Here is an 18,583-nt window from a genome sequence, read left to right as displayed (position 1 = left end):
TAAACCTTCGGGGTCAATAATACAATTTGAGTTAGTTTGGATAAGTCGTTTTAAAAAGTGCGTTTTCAAAAAATAGAGTTTTTAAAACAAGTATTTTGATAACACATTTTTTTAAAATTACACTTAAGCGTTCTGTAAAGCATGTTGCCCTAAAATTGCTGTTTTGAGCAAATTACAAAAAAGGACTTGACAGGTTGGTTCTGTAATGATAATAATAAAAGTAATAATATATATTTTTATTTAATGATGTAATAATAAGAAAACATCCTATAAAAAATATTTAATAATAATATGGTTCTATTTAATAGTGTAATTTATTTTTGCCTAATTTTTATCTTTTCCAATATCTATCTCCTACTACCACCCTTCACTTGCTGAGTAGATAGACAGAAATCCTCTACACTCAACCACATGATTTGCATCTAACCTTAGTAATTTCTAAACAAATTCATTCAATTGCATCCAAGTTTCTCCAGATTCATCTTCTTCGTGTCACCCACAACTTCATCCCCTACCAAAATAATTTTGCTTTCGCTTGAATTTTTGCATGCCCAGAATATTCAATTCATGAAAAGAGCAAGAGAGAAGAAACTTCAATAAAGCTGAGCAGAATTAGATAATGCCAAGGCGTAGAGGAGACAAATGATAGCAAGATAGCGGGCAAGGCATTAGTATTTGTGAGGATATTTTAGGAATTTCAAACTTCAACGGACTATAATAATTGCCTTTTTAAAAAAGCCACTCACCATTGTGTTTTGCAAACGTGAATTTTAGAGTTTTCAAAAACATAATTTTTCAAAAGACGCAATGCCTATTGCATAGTTTCCAACGTTTTTGTGATATAAAAAATGTGCGTTTTTATTTAGAAAATGCCCCACCAAATAGAGCCAAAATTGATAACACATGGGTCAATTTGTAACTAATCCAAACCCTAATGGCCTGTTTGGATGTTTAAAAAAGAAGGGGGAGTAGAGTAGAGGGAAGGGGAGTAATTCAATTACCTTGTTTGAGAGTTTTTTAAGGAAGGAGGGGGAGGGGTTTGGAGGGGTTTGAAGGGGTTTCAACTACCTCCAACCCCCTCATTTTTAATTCCTCCAAATTGGAGAGATTTGGAGAGAGAATAGAGCACATAAAATTATTGATAAAGTAAATTACCTAATTTACCCTTATTATATTTATAAAATTACAATATTAAAAACAAGGGGAAGGGCTAATTACTCTCTTCCCCCTTACTAATTATAAAAACATCCAAACAAGGTGGAGGGTAATCATTCTCCTCTACTCTCCTCCCCACTACTTCCCTCCCCTCTACTCCCCTCTACTCTCCTCCCTCTCTAAACTCCCAAACATGCCATAAGTCTTTTTACATTTTACCCTAATATCTAAAAGTAAACCAATTTTAATTTATAGGCTGCAGTTCGTAAGTAGAACATTCTAAAGACGAGAAGGCTAGAATTTTTTTTTTTAAAATTAATAGTTGTAAAAGGGAAAATTTGACCATGGACATCTCTAGTGGAAACACTAGATGATGCTAATTAAGTTACAAAGCTCTAAGTAAAAAGTTAGAATTAAATTTGTACTTACAATAAGAACTACTAAAATTTTACATCATGATGATAAGGTCATGATAAAGTACAAAACGCATATGTAAGAACATTCTACATCCTAAACTTTGCAAAAAAAGAAAAAGAAAAAAAGTGTGTCTGACACTATCAAGAGATCCATAATCCATCCAAGTTCATAACAACCAAATCGAAGCTTGATAATAAGCTTCAATCCACTTGTAATCACATTAAGCAGGTTAAAATTTAAACAATCTTCAATAAACATCATAGAATATTTTCAAACATTCAACAGGTCTAGTGGGAATTAATTAGGACAAATTTCTAGCAACAACCTTCACTGTATATGTTTTGATATAATTGATTTCTAGAAAATATTTATCCAATTTTAGGTGTTTGGTGCGATTGAAAATGCTAGTTAACCTAAAATATTTTCAGGTTAATTGTAAAGGCTCTTTGGGAGTAAAACGTTTATGCTTGTATTTTCGGTCCAAATATTTATGCATCAGTGATCAGACAAAGCAAAGCAACCTACCATTTTAGCCCCTTAACACCCCTAATCCCATTGATTCGCAAGAAAATCAAGACAAAAAATGTAAGAGAAATCGGCATAAAAATTTGGTTTGGGTCTGTAGAGCTTGTATATGGCATTTTTTTTTTATGGAGTCTTGATTTTCTTGAATTGTGATATAAAGTTTGTGTATGAAGGTTGATGTTTATAAAAGAAAAGTATATATATATTTTTTTTTTTCTTTTCTTCTATGTTTAATATTTTATTTATTAATTCTATGAATATTTTTATGTAAGATGTGGGGGGATGGAAGAATTCACACCCATGGTTAAGGCCCAAATGCCTGAAGAATCTTGTGAAGTGGAATGGATCGGGCCCATATACTTGAGAAGCAAAGGGATTCTCTATGGATCGTCCCCGTAAAATTCACAATACACTTCATCCCTAGAAGCCTCATCTGAGGTCATGAGCATGGACAATCCACTAAATGCCCAAATATAACCTCGGGAAGTCTTCCAAATAGATAAGGATGACAGAGATCTTTACCTCTGCATTAATGAAGCTTTTTCTACCTAACTTCTGTTGCATTAAATACGTATGAGACAACATAAACAGTACAAACACCCTCAAAAGTCCTGTTTTAGGATAAGAAAGCAAGAAACCCAATAAAAAAGAGGAGATATATCCTAGAGAATTTGGCTAGGAGCAGGATAGCTGGGAGGATAAGGGAAGAGAACATGTCTATAAAAAGGGGGGGGGGATTGGCAAATGTTGGGGGATCGAAAAAGGATAGAGAGAAAAAAGAGAGAAAATAAAGAGAAAAACAAAAAGGAAGGAGGGAGTGAATCTTATCTTTTATAATCCAATACCATGGGAAAATGTGGTTTTTCCTCTGTAATATGTTTACTTCGATGTGAATGCAATATTGTTTTATAAATTAGTTATTTGAGTTTTCTATTGTGGAGTCTTCCCCTTATATTTTTATTAAATAAATTATGTTAGTCAATCACCCTAGTGTTTGCCATTCAATAAAGTTTTTAAGGATTTTTTTTCCTTGGGTGCTTTTTGACCCCCACAATTGGCGCCGTCTGTGGGAATACTCCACCAAGCAGTAGGCTCAATAATTGGTTTTTGAGAAAAACATGGCGAACCGATCATGAAGTGGGCCGGCCCATTTCTCTCATCCAAGTGTCTTTAAAGAGTATATTCATGAAAATAGGCGTTTGCAATCTAAAGTTCACAAAGAGATTCAAGGGAAACCTTTGCAAAACCTATAACTGGAAAGTTGCCTCTCACCTGTAGGAAGAGAGGTCGGCTACCAACACCGTTAGACCATCTTAATCCAGCAGGGACAGTGAGATGGATATGTTAAGGGAACAAGTGTTGGCCTTGCAACAGCAGGTTGTAAGAAATGAAGAACGTCTTTGAAGGAAGGATGAAGAATTTCTCCATCAAAAGGGTCCTAGCCTCGTATGAAATCATTCTTGAAGGGATGAACACAGTGTAGGAGAGCGGTTGAAGAAATAGGATAGAAGGCAATCCCCTCCTCACGGGGATAAAAGGCCACCTCCACATCACCGAGATGGGAGACAATTTTCGCCCTATAGGGAGAGGACAGTTTCTCCCCCTCACTGGAGACATAGAAGGGAAGAACCATCGCTACATAGGAAGAAGTCTAGGGGGCCAATCCCTCAACATCTGATGTATCACAACCTCGAAGATCTTGTCACGCCTAAGCATCTAGTATTGATGCTATGAGTAAGGCCTTGTAGCAGATATCTTAATCCCCATTTTTGGAAGAAATTGAAAGAACAGATTTACCGCGCAGATTCACTAGGCCGACCTTCACCATATATGATGGTAAGACTGATCTCGTGGAACATGTCAACCATTACAATCAGAGCATGACAATCTATTGAAATGAGGCCTTGATGTGTAAGATATTCCCTTCCAACTTGGGGCCCACTGCGAGAGATGATATGATGGGTTAGAGAAAGAATCCATTAGTGGTTATGATGAGTTAATAAGAGCCTTTGGGGCACTATTTGTAACATGTAGCAGAGCTCCCAAGTCATTTGATTCTCTCCTCACCATGTCTATGAAGGAAGGAGAAACTCTTAAGACTTACTCAGATCGTTATTGGGAGTTATACAATGAGATTAGAGGAGATAATAGGGGGATTGCGACCAGTACATTCAACGTGGGGCTCCCCATTGACTCTGATCTAATGGCTTCGTTAGCTTTGAAACTTGTCACGGATATGAATAAACTAATGGAGCGAGTGGAAGAGTATAAGAGGTTAGAAGATGATCAGTTACAAGATAAGACTAAAGCCAAGGCACCTATTAGGGAAAATGAGGTCAAAGTAGAGCATACCCCCTGGCCAAGAAGAGACTTTTTCCCCAGGTCCAAAAACTGAGGTTCGAGATAGTGAGTTCACTGTATAAGGAGTCGGTCTATCGAATTGTGGAGAAGATAAAAAACGAACCTTACTTTCGATGGGTAAACAAGATGAGTGGAGATGTATCACGAAGGAACTAAAACCTTTTTTGTTCTTACCATCGGCCCGGGGACATACAACTGAAGATTGCCGGACTTTGAAGGATCATTTGAGCAAGCTTGAGAAGGCAGGGTGCCTAAAGGAGTTTATTGCCCAGGATAACCCCCGGCCTTGAGACATTAAAGGGGTGAGCACCTCATAGTTTTCGGCTCCCTCTTGGGGGCTCATGGAGGTGATTCATGTGGCCAAACACCTAGCTAAACCGGGACAAACTATATCCTGAGTTATGGTCGTAGCCCTGGTTTCAGATCTGGAAATGGATTCACCCCTCCTAAAATGGGACGGTAGGAAGATAAAGGCATAGGCTTTACTGGAAAGGAGGGCACTATTCAACCCCATAATGATGCGCTGGTAGTAACATTGCGGATTGAAGGCTTTGAGGCCAAAATGGGCAATTAGCCATAGTTATGGAAGAATATAGTTAGTAGGCACAGTTTGGAAACTAAATATAATACTAACATCTCGACTCTAAGAGAGTCGATTTTGGAGGCCAAAATCGAGTATAAAAGACTCGATTTCCATGGTCTATCACATTTGATGTGGCAATTTATCCACGTGGACACCACCTAAAAATCGAGTCGTATAGACTCGATTTACAAACCAAAACAATTTCAACTCTCACCTCAAAAAAAAAAAAAAATTCAGAAATCCCAAACACTGATTTGCGCGGCCTGGTCGTGCGCCTGGGTCGCGCGGCCTAGATCGTGGCCTGGGTTGCGGCCTGGGTCGCGACCTGGGTCTCGCGCCTGGGTCGCGCTGCCTGGGTCGCCTTGTTGGGTCGATGGCGATGGGCTGTGGTGGCTGAGCCAGGAAGCAGATGAACAAATGCATCGATGAAAAAGGAAGGAGAAGGAAAATAAGAAAAAACAAATTGAAACTTATAAATCGAGTGTCAGATACTCGATTTCCAGGTGGAGTCCACGTGAATAAAATGCCACGTCAGATGTGATAGACCATGAAAATCGAGTCTTAGAGACTCGATTTTGACCTCCAAAATCGACTCTCTGAGAGTTGAGATGTTAGTATTATATTTAGTTTCCAAACTGTGCCTACTAACTATATTCTTCTATAAATATGGCTAATTGCCCATTTTGGCCAGGCTTTGATATAAGAAGAGTGATGGTAGATCAAGGAAGTGAGACTGAAGTAATGTACTCCAATCTGTACGAGGGTTTGGGCCTCACCCTTGGTGACTTAACTCGATACGATACTCCTTTAGTGGCCTTTGACGGGACTGTAATCACACTAGCTAGTCAAGTGAGGCTAACCGTAGTGGTAGGAGGAAGGGAGGAATTAGTGGATTTTATAGTGGTTCATTCCTATTCTTCTTATACAAGCATCCTCGGACACCTATAGATCCATTCTATGGGTGCCATACCTTCTTCTTTACACTAGAAGGTGAAATTCTTGACCAAACAAGGCATTGTTGAACTCTAAAATTTGATTATTGCAAAAAAATTTGCAATTGTGTTACAGTGCAATTCTAAATGTAGAATCGCACTATAGCTCAACTATAAAACCAAAAAATATTATTTTATTATTTTTCACTTTTTGCTTTCTCTCACTCTCAGTTCTGTTTCGATGTTTCTCATTTACTCTCTCTCTCTCTCTCTCTCTCTCTCTCTCACACACACACACACACACTCACAGAGCTCCTCCCTCCTCAGTCGTCACTCTTTCTCTCATCTCACATCTCTCTTTCTCATTCAAAGCTTGCATCGGAGCTGGGTTGGGTTTGGGGTCATGGCATGGCGATCGGCGAGGATTTTGAATTTTGGATCGGCGTGGATTGACGGAGATTGGAGATCGTGGTGGGTTGTGTTTGGATCGGTGAGCTGTGTGGGTCGTGGGTTAGGTGGTGGGTTTGGAGTTGTGGGTCAGGTGATGGGTTTGGATAGGTGGATCGGTGTATCATGGGTCAGGTGGTGGCATGGGTTTGGATTGGTGGAGGTTGGTGGTTTAGGATCGTGGAGATTGGTGGGTTTCTCGGTGGAGATTGGTGGGTTAGGATTGGTGGAGATTGGTGAGTTTCTCGATGGTGGCATGGTGGCTATGTTTTTTGTTGTTGTTGTTGTTGTGGCTGGTGCTAGGGGCAGAGGGATGTTAGGAGTGTTGTAAAATGGAGTTTTGGTTCTGGTGGGATTTTGGTGGGCAATGGGCAATGGTGGAGTGGTGGGCATAATATTGTTGTGGTGGTGATTGAATTTTTTGGTTGTTGAGACAGGGACAGAGGCAGGGACAGAAATGAGAGATCGGGGAGTGATAGAATTTATTATTTATTATTTTATTGAATAATTTATATTATTTTAATGCATTGTATTGTAAAATAAAAGTTGGGATGCTGGGAGTATTGTAAAATGGTATGGTATAATTGATAAAGTAGCTTTTTGAGATGGTAAAATAGGATAAGATACAATTTTCAGATAAGGATGCTCTTAATAATAATAATATTTTTTTTGAAAAGAATAATAATAATATTTTTGTAAGTGCACAATTGCACCTGGACCCAAAGACAATCACGGGCTCAGGCCCAATGAGCCTTAAACAATAAAATTTGTAGAGTGTGGGCTTAAAACCTAGGTTAAAAGTACTGGGAGCTTGATAACAGGCTTTTATAAGTAAATACAGGTAAATAACGAACGATAATTGCAAATGGATCTCCTCGGACTTGAGCCGATGACTACTTCTTTATTATTTCTCTTTCTTCCTTAAAGATTACAATTTCTTAATTTCTTTCTTAGTTACCGATCCCCCTCCTCTCTAGCCTCCATCCCCCTTAAATACTTCATTTTTTGACTCTTTTTGGACAGTGACTAGAAGTTTTAGCCCTACTGTTCAGGGGTCACTTCCCCATTAATGCGGCCAGGGAGGTAGGTGCAGTGCCTTTAATGCGGAGGTGGCAGCCTTTGCCCTTGATATTTTCTTTAACACTGGTGCATCTGGAAGGTTCAGGGTGTCCCCCTTTAACCATTAGTCTTTCCAGGGTTGTGCCTTGACCTTCATAATGAAATCTTGAGTTCTCTTGGATCGGTCCGAGGAGGAACTCACCCTCGGTTGTATCCTCGGAACCTCGGCCTATGGGCCGATTCGTAGAATTTAATTCTGGAGCAGGTCGGCCCTTCATGCTACAGTCCAAAGGCCCATATGCCCATTTGGGTCCTTTTACTCCCCACAATTTTAATATCACCATTAGTGTGTCTGCTTTATTCTATCCACCTCTTGATGACAATAACTATTTTAACTTAATATAAAAAAGGTTATGGACTAAACTTAAACTAACACATTTTAAATATTATAGACCATTTTGATGCATTGGGTAAAAATTAGTGACCAAAATGGTTATTAGACCAAATTTTTATGTTGGAAAAAAATGAATGTTTAAATTTATGTTTATGTTTAGTAAGTATTTATTTAAATATTGTATTCAAAACAAATTGTTCTTAATTTGCTACGTTCCTAACCCTTTAGACTTTAGGATTTAAAAAATGCTATATTAAATTTAAACATGAAATGGTAGAATTGATTAAAATTGTATTAAAAAAAGATAACAATAAAATATTTAAAAATGAAATTACATTGAGCATAAATGTAGTTTAGTAGTTGAAAATCATCAAACTTTATCTTGGTGTGCAAATTAGTTCGAACCATTTTCCCCTTAGACTCCTAAACACTTTGTGCATGTAGAAGTGTCAATTCAGCTACAAGACCCTTAGCAAACTGTTTTGAACTTTGTCATAATAGTTTAAAAATGATTATTTTTGGTATCTTCAGCAATAGAATATGGTTTTAATATAGCTCTTATATGAATATCAAAAGTATATAAATTTATGAAACTCTTTTTTAAAAATCGTATTAGAAAAAAAATTTATATTTTTTATATTTGTATCCCATTTAAGATTTTTGAAAATGCATATGAAAAATAATTTTATTTTTAAGAATTCATTTGGCAAGTTAGACAAAAATATAACATAAAATTTACATGTCGGAAAAAATGAAAAGCCATTGAACAAGCACATTTCATATGTAACTTAATTTATTTTATTTAGCTTACTTTTAAAGTCTTCAAGTTTTAAACAAATTCAATGCATGAAGATAATTTGATTTTGTCTTTGTGTGCTCTTCCCCTTTTTTTGGTCCTTTGTTAATCGTGTTTTGAAGTTTGTTGTTGTAGTAAAATTATTGTTTTCGGTATTTTAAGCACTAAGAAAATTAGATGTAGTATAACTCTTATGTGAATTTAAAAAATTAATTAAATTTAAGATGCTTTTACTAAGAGATTAATAATAAAATAAAGGCTAACAAACTAAATAAATAATAATAATAATAATAATAATAATAATAATAATAATAATAATAATAATAATAATAATAATAAGATGCTAGAAAATGCATTATTAAAGTTGCAACAATTATCACGTCACATCCAAACATCCTATAAGAAAGTAGAGGAAAAAAAGTCCAAACATGTACAAAATTGGAACGATGAAAAATAAATTTCCTTTGATTAAAGGGGTGACCACTTGTAGGTGTCTTTTGTGCCAAAAGAACCAAATAGAGTTTAAATGGGATCTGTTGGGATCTCCAAAAGCACACAACAAGTTTTAGATTTTGGGAAAAGGCTGATACATGCACTCTGTTGCACACACATTTACACACAAGCGAAAAAACAATTGAAATTGTGACTTTTAAAGGGTAGTTTGAACTTTGAACAAAGGAAGAGGGAGAGGGAGTATAGTAGAGCTAGCCGGCCATTCAAACTTGCCGTGAATCATGACTTCAAGTCTAATTTCAGTTTTTCTTTTTTCGTGAATGTGAATGTGATGTTTGTAACAAACAATGCTCTTAGATTTTTGTTTTTATCCATAAATTGCTAAGTTGGCATGTCAGGTAACTTAACTACCTTTCATGCTGATATTAGCGTGAGACTCAATAGGTTAGTATTCTAAAAAAAAAAAAAAAAGAAAAAAAGCTTAAAAGTAAAAAGTCAAAGGTTTTGTGGCTGAATTGACACCTCCTCATGTACAAAGTGCTTGGTGGTCTAGGAGGAAAAGAGTTCGAGTTGTGGGGTTAGCAGCATATTGTAATTACCTTTAAAAAAAAAAAAAAAAAAAACTTAAAAGTCAAAAGTTTCAAATATTTCATCTACTTAAGGTCTGTTTAGGATCTGTTTATTTTGCTGTAGATACTTAGTGAGAGGAATGCGCACTTTAGCAACTGAACTTTCTCTTTGAAGAGTCTGACTCAACAACAAATATGTTGTCTACTTACTAAGCCTTTGATTACAATCCAGCAATCCTTGCTAAAGAGCTACGTGCCTCATACATGTGACAAGTAAAATAATATTGTTGAGGCTGGTTCTGGTACTTAAGAATTTCTATCAAGAAAATCAATACTGAATAAACAATTCTGGAAGTTCATGGATTCGTATTTTAATGGAAACAGACTTAAATTTTGGTCACCATTCCTGAATCTGGCATCGGTTCACTTCTTCCTTAATTTTGAATTGAACCGATGGTTGTTTCTGTACAATAAGGCTATCTATTAAATTTTGCCATCTATAACATGAAAATCAAACAAAAGATAAATAACTAGGCATCGCGTAGCTAATAAACTGTTATGAATATATACGTGATTCATGTAAGCTTTTAGTTTACCCTGTTTTATTATTGTATTCAAAACTCAATTCAGTAAGTGAGGACTACTAATGGGCCTTTTCTTGATTATTCAAAGTGCAATTTTCACGACTAGTAAACCAAATATGTCCTTTTATGAATTTGGTTGACAGAAAGTGAACAATTTCTATGGAATATTGGTATCTTCTTCTTGTTTAAAACACATAAAAAAATCACAAAATTTGAAAGCTAACCAGGTTAATTCTACATCTCTTGATTTGAACTAAAGATCTGGGATCATGTATGATGGTCAAGCATTATTGCACTTGGGATGATTATATTATATATCATCTTATTACTTAAAGGGTAACTCAAAGTTGCAGAATGAAATCTCTTATATAAACTGAAGAGAGATGCATGAATCCAAATGATAAAGAATCACTTAATGCACAAGGTTTCATGGAAATCATGAGAAAGAAGAAAATAAAGAAGACTAGTACATGCCTTGGTGCCCTTATAGTAGACATATATATACAACTTCAGGACTATCTACAATAGATTCCCATATTTAAACAATTAAACTCTTCAAATGACAAGGTTCTTTTGGCTATTGAATTTCCATGATACACAGAAACAGTGGTGTTACGTGTGGCTTGCCTTTGGTCTACTAATAAGTGACCGAGTCCTAGTAGGACTCTTGCTATTGGATTACTCTCAAACTAATACCCAGCCGTATTAGGAAATCCAAGTTAAACTCGGAATTGTTATTTGGCACCACTTTGTCACTTATGCGGCTATTGTTCTGTGTGTTAAAAGTGCCGCAACTTCGAGGGCTTCTAGAAGAGTTTTCTTTATTCTTTATGTGAGATAACTCTTTGGTGTATTTGGTTCTTGGTTTCAGTGAGAGTGCTATTAGTGTAATCTTCCTCCTTGGTTGGTGAAATTTTTCCTTGACATTGTCCGTGGATGTAGACTTAGGCCGAACCATGTAAATCTTTGTGTTCATTGTGTGATTGTTTGTTTTGTCTTTCTATTTCTATTTTGCATAAACCCACTGTTATTTGGATACACACACAACAAATAGATATTTACGTTTCTGCTATTCTCAAGAAATTAGTGTCAAAGCTTCTGCTTTTACAAGTAGGAACTAGGAAAGAGTCTGATTTTGTTTTTGTTTTTGTTTTGGGGTTGGGGTTGGGGTAGGGATGAAAGAACAAAAATAACGTGAGTTGTTTAGAGAATCTCATGAAAGGATACTGTACAAAGTTTACTGTCTTCACAAAATTCATATAGACGAGACAAAAAAAAAAAACTCATTAGAATTTGTCAGTTGTTTTTATATGATTGAGAGATTGATACTTGCTATATATCATCATTTGAAAACTGGCTTCTTAATTACTACTCATCTTTTTGTGCCATTTATCCACATTCTATCTTTAATTTTGTGGCTCAAGCTATATTTGTTTAAGGAAACGAAGCACTATACCTTTTTTTTTTGTTAATAACAAACAAAATCCAAAATTGTCGTGTCCGTTTATTAATGGAACTAGCTTGGGCCATAGAATGTGGACACGTGTTTAATATTTACCACGTGTTCACAATTTATTGGGTCCAATATATGTGAAAGTATATCTTGCATTAGGTGCCCGAGTCCTCTCTTTCACATAAACCTTTAGTAACAATTTTCATAAAAAAAATTGAATGCATTCACCTCAATACATGTTATTTGTTACAATGTCATATATTTTGCAATTGCACCTAATCAAGCATTTGTTTTATTTATTTTTTGCACATTTTTATAATCTTTACCTCTTTCTTGAGCTATATTTTATTTAAGTTTATTTTTTAAATCCAATAAACTAATGAAAATAAACTCTCCCAACTGAGCATACTCCTTCTGTGGATGTGCTTGTAATACGAATATTTGATGACATCTTATCATTGACATGTGTGCTTTACTATTAATGCTACTTTTTCATGGTTTTAAAAAACAAATAGACTCTTTCAACAAAAAAAGAAAAGAAAAAGAAAACAAAAGAAAAGAAAGAAAAACAAACAAACAAACAAATTGACCAGCAGTTTGATTGGGTTAATCAAGAATCAATGTCTAGTTTGATCCATTACTAAAAACCAACCAATACAAAAATTGTTCCAAAATCGATAAAAACCCATGAAAAACAGTCAAGCCCAATCAAAATCAATCAAACCCAAGAATCTAAAATGGTCTTGACCAATTTTTTTTTTTTTTTGCTTAAAAAAATCACATGCATTATAATTATTGATAATTAAAGAACTAAACTATTGATTTAATTTTAGAATCCCAGGCTTGATAAAAATTAATATATTTATTTAATACATAACATACTTGAATGAATGTGCTTTTCATAAAGGAAGAATTATAGCACTTTTCCTCATTCCTTCGAAATGAGACTTATAATATATATTTTTTAAGTGAATAAATGACTTAGAATACTTTATATATATATATATATATATATATATATATAGATCTTTTTTTTTTTTTTTTTTTTTTCAGGGTGAGACTTGCATATATTATTTATAACATCATCACGATCTAACTTCCAATCGAATCCATTCTTAAAAAAAAAAAACTTCCAATTGAATTTGATTTAATTTTAAAATCTTAAACCTCTCACGTTCTCGATTCTTTTGACAATTTTATTTTTATAAAAAAATGATTTTATTTTTATATAATAATTGCTACAAGCCCTACTCTAAGTCTACCTACAATCTTATTATCAATGCATGGTAAATATAGGTAAATTTAGACACTAATGTATTGTAAACTCATACAACACTACGTAACTCACTTAAGAGAGAATATCTTATGACACTATCTTATATAGGAGTACTTCTTAGGCACTCCAATAACTCTCTCCAGACGAAATTGACCTATGAGAATCAAATATTACAAGAGGCACTTGAAGCTACATAAATTGATTTCATAATATAATCTCCCACGTTAGTTTGATTAGGTGTGATGAATGTGAGTCCCACTCAACCACGAAATATCACGAAATGGTGGCACTTGTGTTAGTACTTAGTGCTATGACTTAATTACAACCTGTTTTCTTGTCTTTCAATTTTCAATAATCCTATTAGGTACTTCATATATTATTCAATGCAAAAATCCACATGTATAAACGGAAAATTTAAGAATGATTTGCTAAAAAAGTTCCCTTGTCTAATCATCTTATTAGCTAACTATCATGATTCATGCGCATAAAATCTAGACTTATTATTTTGGTTTTCATTTTCAAGATAAAGATTAGAATGTCTTATCTCCAGGCATTGTCTTTTATCAAGACTTCTTGAGCACAAATGAAGTTGGGCTCCGAGAATAAAATCTAAGCCCAATAAGGTATTTCGATCCTACTTAGTCTAAAGGCTGAAAGTGTGTTTGGACTAAAAAGCAAGTCCCAATATCAGAAAAGCCCACTTCACACTCATGTTTAGCTCAGGTCCGGCACAGATATCATTGTTTCCCGAATTTCATTTACCACCAATTAAACTGCACTGCATAGCGCCGTTTCTTCCTCAAGCTATTCAGAACGCAACAAATAAGAATATTTACACCCAAACAGACAAAGGTCAGTTTTTTGTTTTTGTTTTTGTTTTTGTATGTGTACTTGAAAACATGGTATGAATAATCTTGTCAACTAATTTTTTGTTTTATGGTTGGGTTTAAAATATTTTGTACTGAAATCGAACACGCTCACCACCTGTTTGATGAAAGTCCTGAATGGGTTCTGTTTTGATATAAATCAATAACATGAACAGAAAAAAAAAAATTAAGATAAATTGTTGTGTGTGTCATGTATATGGTGCATTTGTAACTATTGGGTAGAGTTGGTAGAGCTATTGTTGAGAAATTTCACATGTATATGGAAGGGTTTTTTTTTTTTTTTTTTATTTTTAAAATTTTTTTTTTACATATATAAAGTATCCAATAGGTGTGTTTATGGCTTCATGGGAAAATCACTCAAAAAAATTCTCTGTGGCATTACTTTCTGGGTTCAGAACTCACCCAATTTCTACAGAAAATGTTCAATTTTTTTTTTATTTTCCTGTTATCTTGCAGGTTTGCAACTTTTGGTGCTTTATTTTTGCTAGAAGTTCCACTCAATCTCTGGAGAGTATGTATTAATGTCAACCATTCACTCCGTGGTTATCCTGTCAGCCTCACTCACAGACAGCCTCACTTACAGACTCACAGACTCACCCTCTCACAGTCTTAACAAATCTACATCTTAGGTAAGGGTTTTACAATTTTGCACTCGGGTTTTATTTATTTTTGGGGTGTAGGTTAAAACTTCTAACAATTTTGTTAGTATATAGATATTGTGATTTTTTATTTGCTAGCTTTTTATCTTAACTTATTTAAGATATTATTCTAAATATTGTGAATATTTTTTTAGTTTTGTTAGTGTAGATATTGTAATTATTTATTTGCTAGGTTTTTATCATTACTTATTTAAGATATTTATTTAGTATTATTAAATTTTATCATGAATGAGTTTTTATCATGACCTTAGAAGCATTTGGAATTTTGTATTGGGTATGAATTGGATAGTATTGCTAGGTGTTTTATCATTATTCATTAACTTTTTTGAAAATATTTTTGTTTAAGATTTGAATGGGTTTTGAAAGTCATGATCTTAGAATGATTTGGAATTTGTAACGAGTATGAAATGGATAATGACTGTTTTTATGTGTGATGTGGGGTGAGTATATGCAAATTTGCTTGAGGTGTTGGGACATAATCTCATAACCATACCATATGTTGTAACAAGGTGTTGTTGGCATTTCATATGTAATGTTTGTACTTTGAGTAGATAAAATGTTTTGTAATTGACGTTGAATGAAAGTGTTATATCTGTCGCTAACATATTACACTTGACTTTAATAGGTTCATAATGACTGTGATTGATATAAATTTATACTATGGTGGAGAGCTTTGCAATGATGATGAGAATGAGGGATTGCCATTTAAAGGGCGGGGTATCAAGTGCTATTATATTCAGTTACATCATAGATTGAAGACCCTGAATGATTTGAAGAGGATAATTATGGAAGAATTGCGTGTGAACCCTATTTTGCATGACATTAAAATTACTTTTCGTTCTCCACATGAAGTCCTCCATGAACGCATTAACTACAGGTATATGGCGATAGAAGAAGACAAACATATGAAGATCATGTTTGATAGGATGGAGAGAATGACTCAAATAATTGCTATTGAGTTGTACATAAGTGTGGAGCCGCATGCAGAAGTTGGCGGTGAGGAAATGCAACAAACAACACCAATTGAGAACAACGGCGGCCATAGATATCAAGATGAATCTTTTACACATCTAGAGGAGGAAGATGAGGAATATGTTGATCATACTGTCATTAATGGTGAAGATCTTGACGATAGAGATGAGTATGAAGAGACAATTGAGGGAAGTGACTTTGACAAAAATGTTGATGACCATGAAATTGCTGCCAATATTCACACCAATGATATAGTTGATTGTGATGAAAATGATGTGGAAGATGATATTGGTGTCCAGCATGTTACAAACACAATCCCTACATACACACCTCCTGCTCCGTCATTCTATGCAAATACTTGGAAAAATATGGTTGATCCTTCAAATGTTGAGATTCCATTTGCTTCTAATTGGCAAGAGGGGATGGATTTTAGTAAAGGGTTGATTTTTGCCAACAAAGAGGCAGTGAAGCGTGCATTAACAATTTATGCAGCTAAGGAAAACAAAAATTTTATAGTCAGTAGGTCCACCAAGGTGAAACTGTGTGCGAAATGCAGGGATGAGTCATGCAAATGGTATGTCGGGGCATTCATGAAGCCTAAACTTCATGGACAATGGGTGGTCACAGTTTATGTGGGTCCTCACACTTGTATATCCCTTGGGTTGCCAAAAGATGGTAGAATGATGGATTCTAATTTTGTTGCATCAGAACTTCTTCCGATTTTACTCAAGAAACACACTACCACAGTCCATGATCTCAAAACTAACATGAGCAAGAAGTTTGGCCATGAGCTTTCTTATTATAAGGTATGGGATGCAAAACAAAAAGCTATTGCAAAGATATTTGGAGATTGGGAAGAGTCTTACCAAAGGTTGCAAAAGTTGTTATTGGCATACATTGATCAGGATCCGGGTACTCGGTTTTTCTATCATACCACACCTGGGAGTGTAGCAGGTACTAGTTTATTGCACTATGTATTTTGGGCTTTTGCTCCATGCATTGATGGATTCAAATATTGCAAGCCAGTAATCAGTATTGATGGGACCCATTTGTATGGTAAATATCAAGGAAAGTTGTTGATTGCAATGACAACCGATGCTAACAACAAGGTATTTCCTCTTGCCTTTGCCGTTGTGGATATTGAGTCAGAGTCTAGTTGGAAGTGGTTTTTAGAATGCCTTAGGGAGACAATAGGGGGTGTGATACTTGATGAGGGCATTTGCATAATTTCTGACCAACATGAGAGTATCAAAAATGCTATTGCAACTTGGCCTAAGGATGAAAATGGAAGATTAAGGGTATTTCATCGATATTGCCTTATACATGTCACTAGCAACTTTAACACACATTTTCAAGACCCGTTTCTAAAGTCATTGGTCTTGAAAGCAGGATATGCTATTCAGGAAGCAAAATTTGATAACATAATGGACTCCATTAAGAATGCCGAGATTGAAGCCATTAAAAAGAAGTTGACCATTGGCATTAATGGAGGTGATCCCAAACCCTTTAAGCCACACACATATCTAATGAGGGAGCCTGTGGACATGTGGACCCAGTCACATGATGGTGGAAAACGTTATGGGGCAATGACAACCAACATATCTGAGTGCTTCAATGGTGTACTAAAAGGTGCACGTGGTTTGCCTATAGCTGCAATGGTTGAGTTCACTTGGTCTAAGCTTGTTGCATATTTCCACGATCGACACAAAGACATTACTCATGATCTCTCGGAGGGTAAGAGGTGGAGTGAATATGCCATGTCCATTTATTGTGCAAATAAGCTCAAAGCTGCACAACATCATGTGAGGGAATTTAACAATCAGGATGATATATATCAAGTATTTACATCATACAATGACCATAGCACTGGAGGGGGACACAGTTATGAAATTCGGTTAATGGATAGAACATGTGGGTGTGGGGAATGGCAAAACATTAAGATCCCATGTTCACATTTAATTAAAGTCTGTGAGTTGCTACACATTGATCCGACCAAATATATTGATCCATATTATAGTTTGGAGAATGCCATTAACAGCTATTCACATGGATTTACGGTGCCTAAGTCAGAGTCATTGTGGAGGGATGCTGATGGCTTAAAGTGGCTGCCTGACCCAAAATTGTTGCGAGACAAAGGTCGACCAGTGAAATCAAGAATTAGAAATGAGATGGATGGGGTCAGGCGAAGACAGAGAAGCAGGAGGGAGGAGTCGGACTTGAGGGAGAATCAACCCAAGCAAAGATGTGGATTGTGTCATGAAGAGGGACATAACCGTAGAAAATGTCCGGATTCTTGTGGTGCTTCGACAAGCGGTTATCTTCCAAACTAGGTACATGATGCATTTCAATAATGTTTGGATTGTTTAAAAAATTTTAGTTGTTTTTATGTTTAGCTGATATTTACTATTTTGTCTTCTAACGATGTTATTTTATGTTTTACAGGCATGCAACGATGTTCCATGGACTAACGTTTTAGTTGTACATTATAGTACTATTGACCATGTTACTTATTAATATTGAATACATTGTATCGAAACAACAATTTTTTGTTTATTTTGAATGTACTTGTAATCTCACTATTCACTCTCCAATGTACTTGTTTCAAGTTTGTGGTAGGAGTAGTAAGATTTATGATGAGAACTAAAAATTTTGCATTGTTGGAGTAGTTGGATCTTCCTCAAACCTCTTCAGGAGTCAAATAAGAATTTTTATACCCAAAAAAAGGTCAGTTTTTTTCCCTCTTTTTATTTTTTGTATTTGAAAAAATTATATGATTAATCTTGTCAACTATTCTTTGTTTTATGGTTGGTTTCCAATATTTTGTACTGAAATTGAACACGCTTACCACCTGTTTGATGAAAGTCCTGAATGGGTTCTGTTTTGACGAAAATCAGTGAAATGAACAGAAAAAAAAAAAGAAAAAAAAGATTAATTGTTGTGTGTCATGTACAAGTTTAAATTAAAAGATGGTGCATTTGTAACTGATGTGTAGAGTTGGTAGAGCTATTGTTGAGAAATTTCACATGTATATGGAAGCTTTATTTTTATTTTTTACACACAC

General features: G+C 35.1%; 1 protein-coding gene across 1 annotated transcript; it reads left to right on the top strand.

Annotated features, from left to right (window-relative positions):
- Positions 1 to 13,722: 13,722 nt before the first annotated feature.
- On the top strand, positions 13,723 to 18,135 carry LOC142637264 (uncharacterized). The gene is made up of 4 exons (XM_075811542.1): positions 13,723 to 13,856; positions 14,348 to 14,520; positions 15,176 to 17,852; positions 17,965 to 18,135. The coding sequence occupies exon 3, from the start codon at positions 15,183 to 15,185 to the stop codon at positions 17,850 to 17,852; it is 2,670 nt and encodes an 889-aa protein (XP_075667657.1). The 5' UTR covers positions 13,723 to 13,856; positions 14,348 to 14,520; positions 15,176 to 15,182; the 3' UTR covers positions 17,965 to 18,135.
- The last annotated feature ends 448 nt before the right edge of the window (positions 18,136 to 18,583 follow it).

Source organism: Castanea sativa, chromosome 5 (assembly GCF_040712315.1).
Source record: "Castanea sativa cultivar Marrone di Chiusa Pesio chromosome 5, ASM4071231v1".
In the NCBI taxonomy this organism is placed as follows: Eukaryota; Viridiplantae; Streptophyta; class Magnoliopsida; order Fagales; family Fagaceae; genus Castanea; species Castanea sativa.
The sequence above is the reverse complement of the archived record's forward strand: the minus strand, read 5'-3'. Positions and strand labels throughout refer to the sequence as shown.

Bases quoted from the DNA above. Each gene is read 5' to 3' on its own strand.
- LOC142637264 (XM_075811542.1), top strand. From the start codon at position 15,183: ATGACTGTGATTGATATAAATTTATACTATGGTGGAGAGCTTTGCAAT.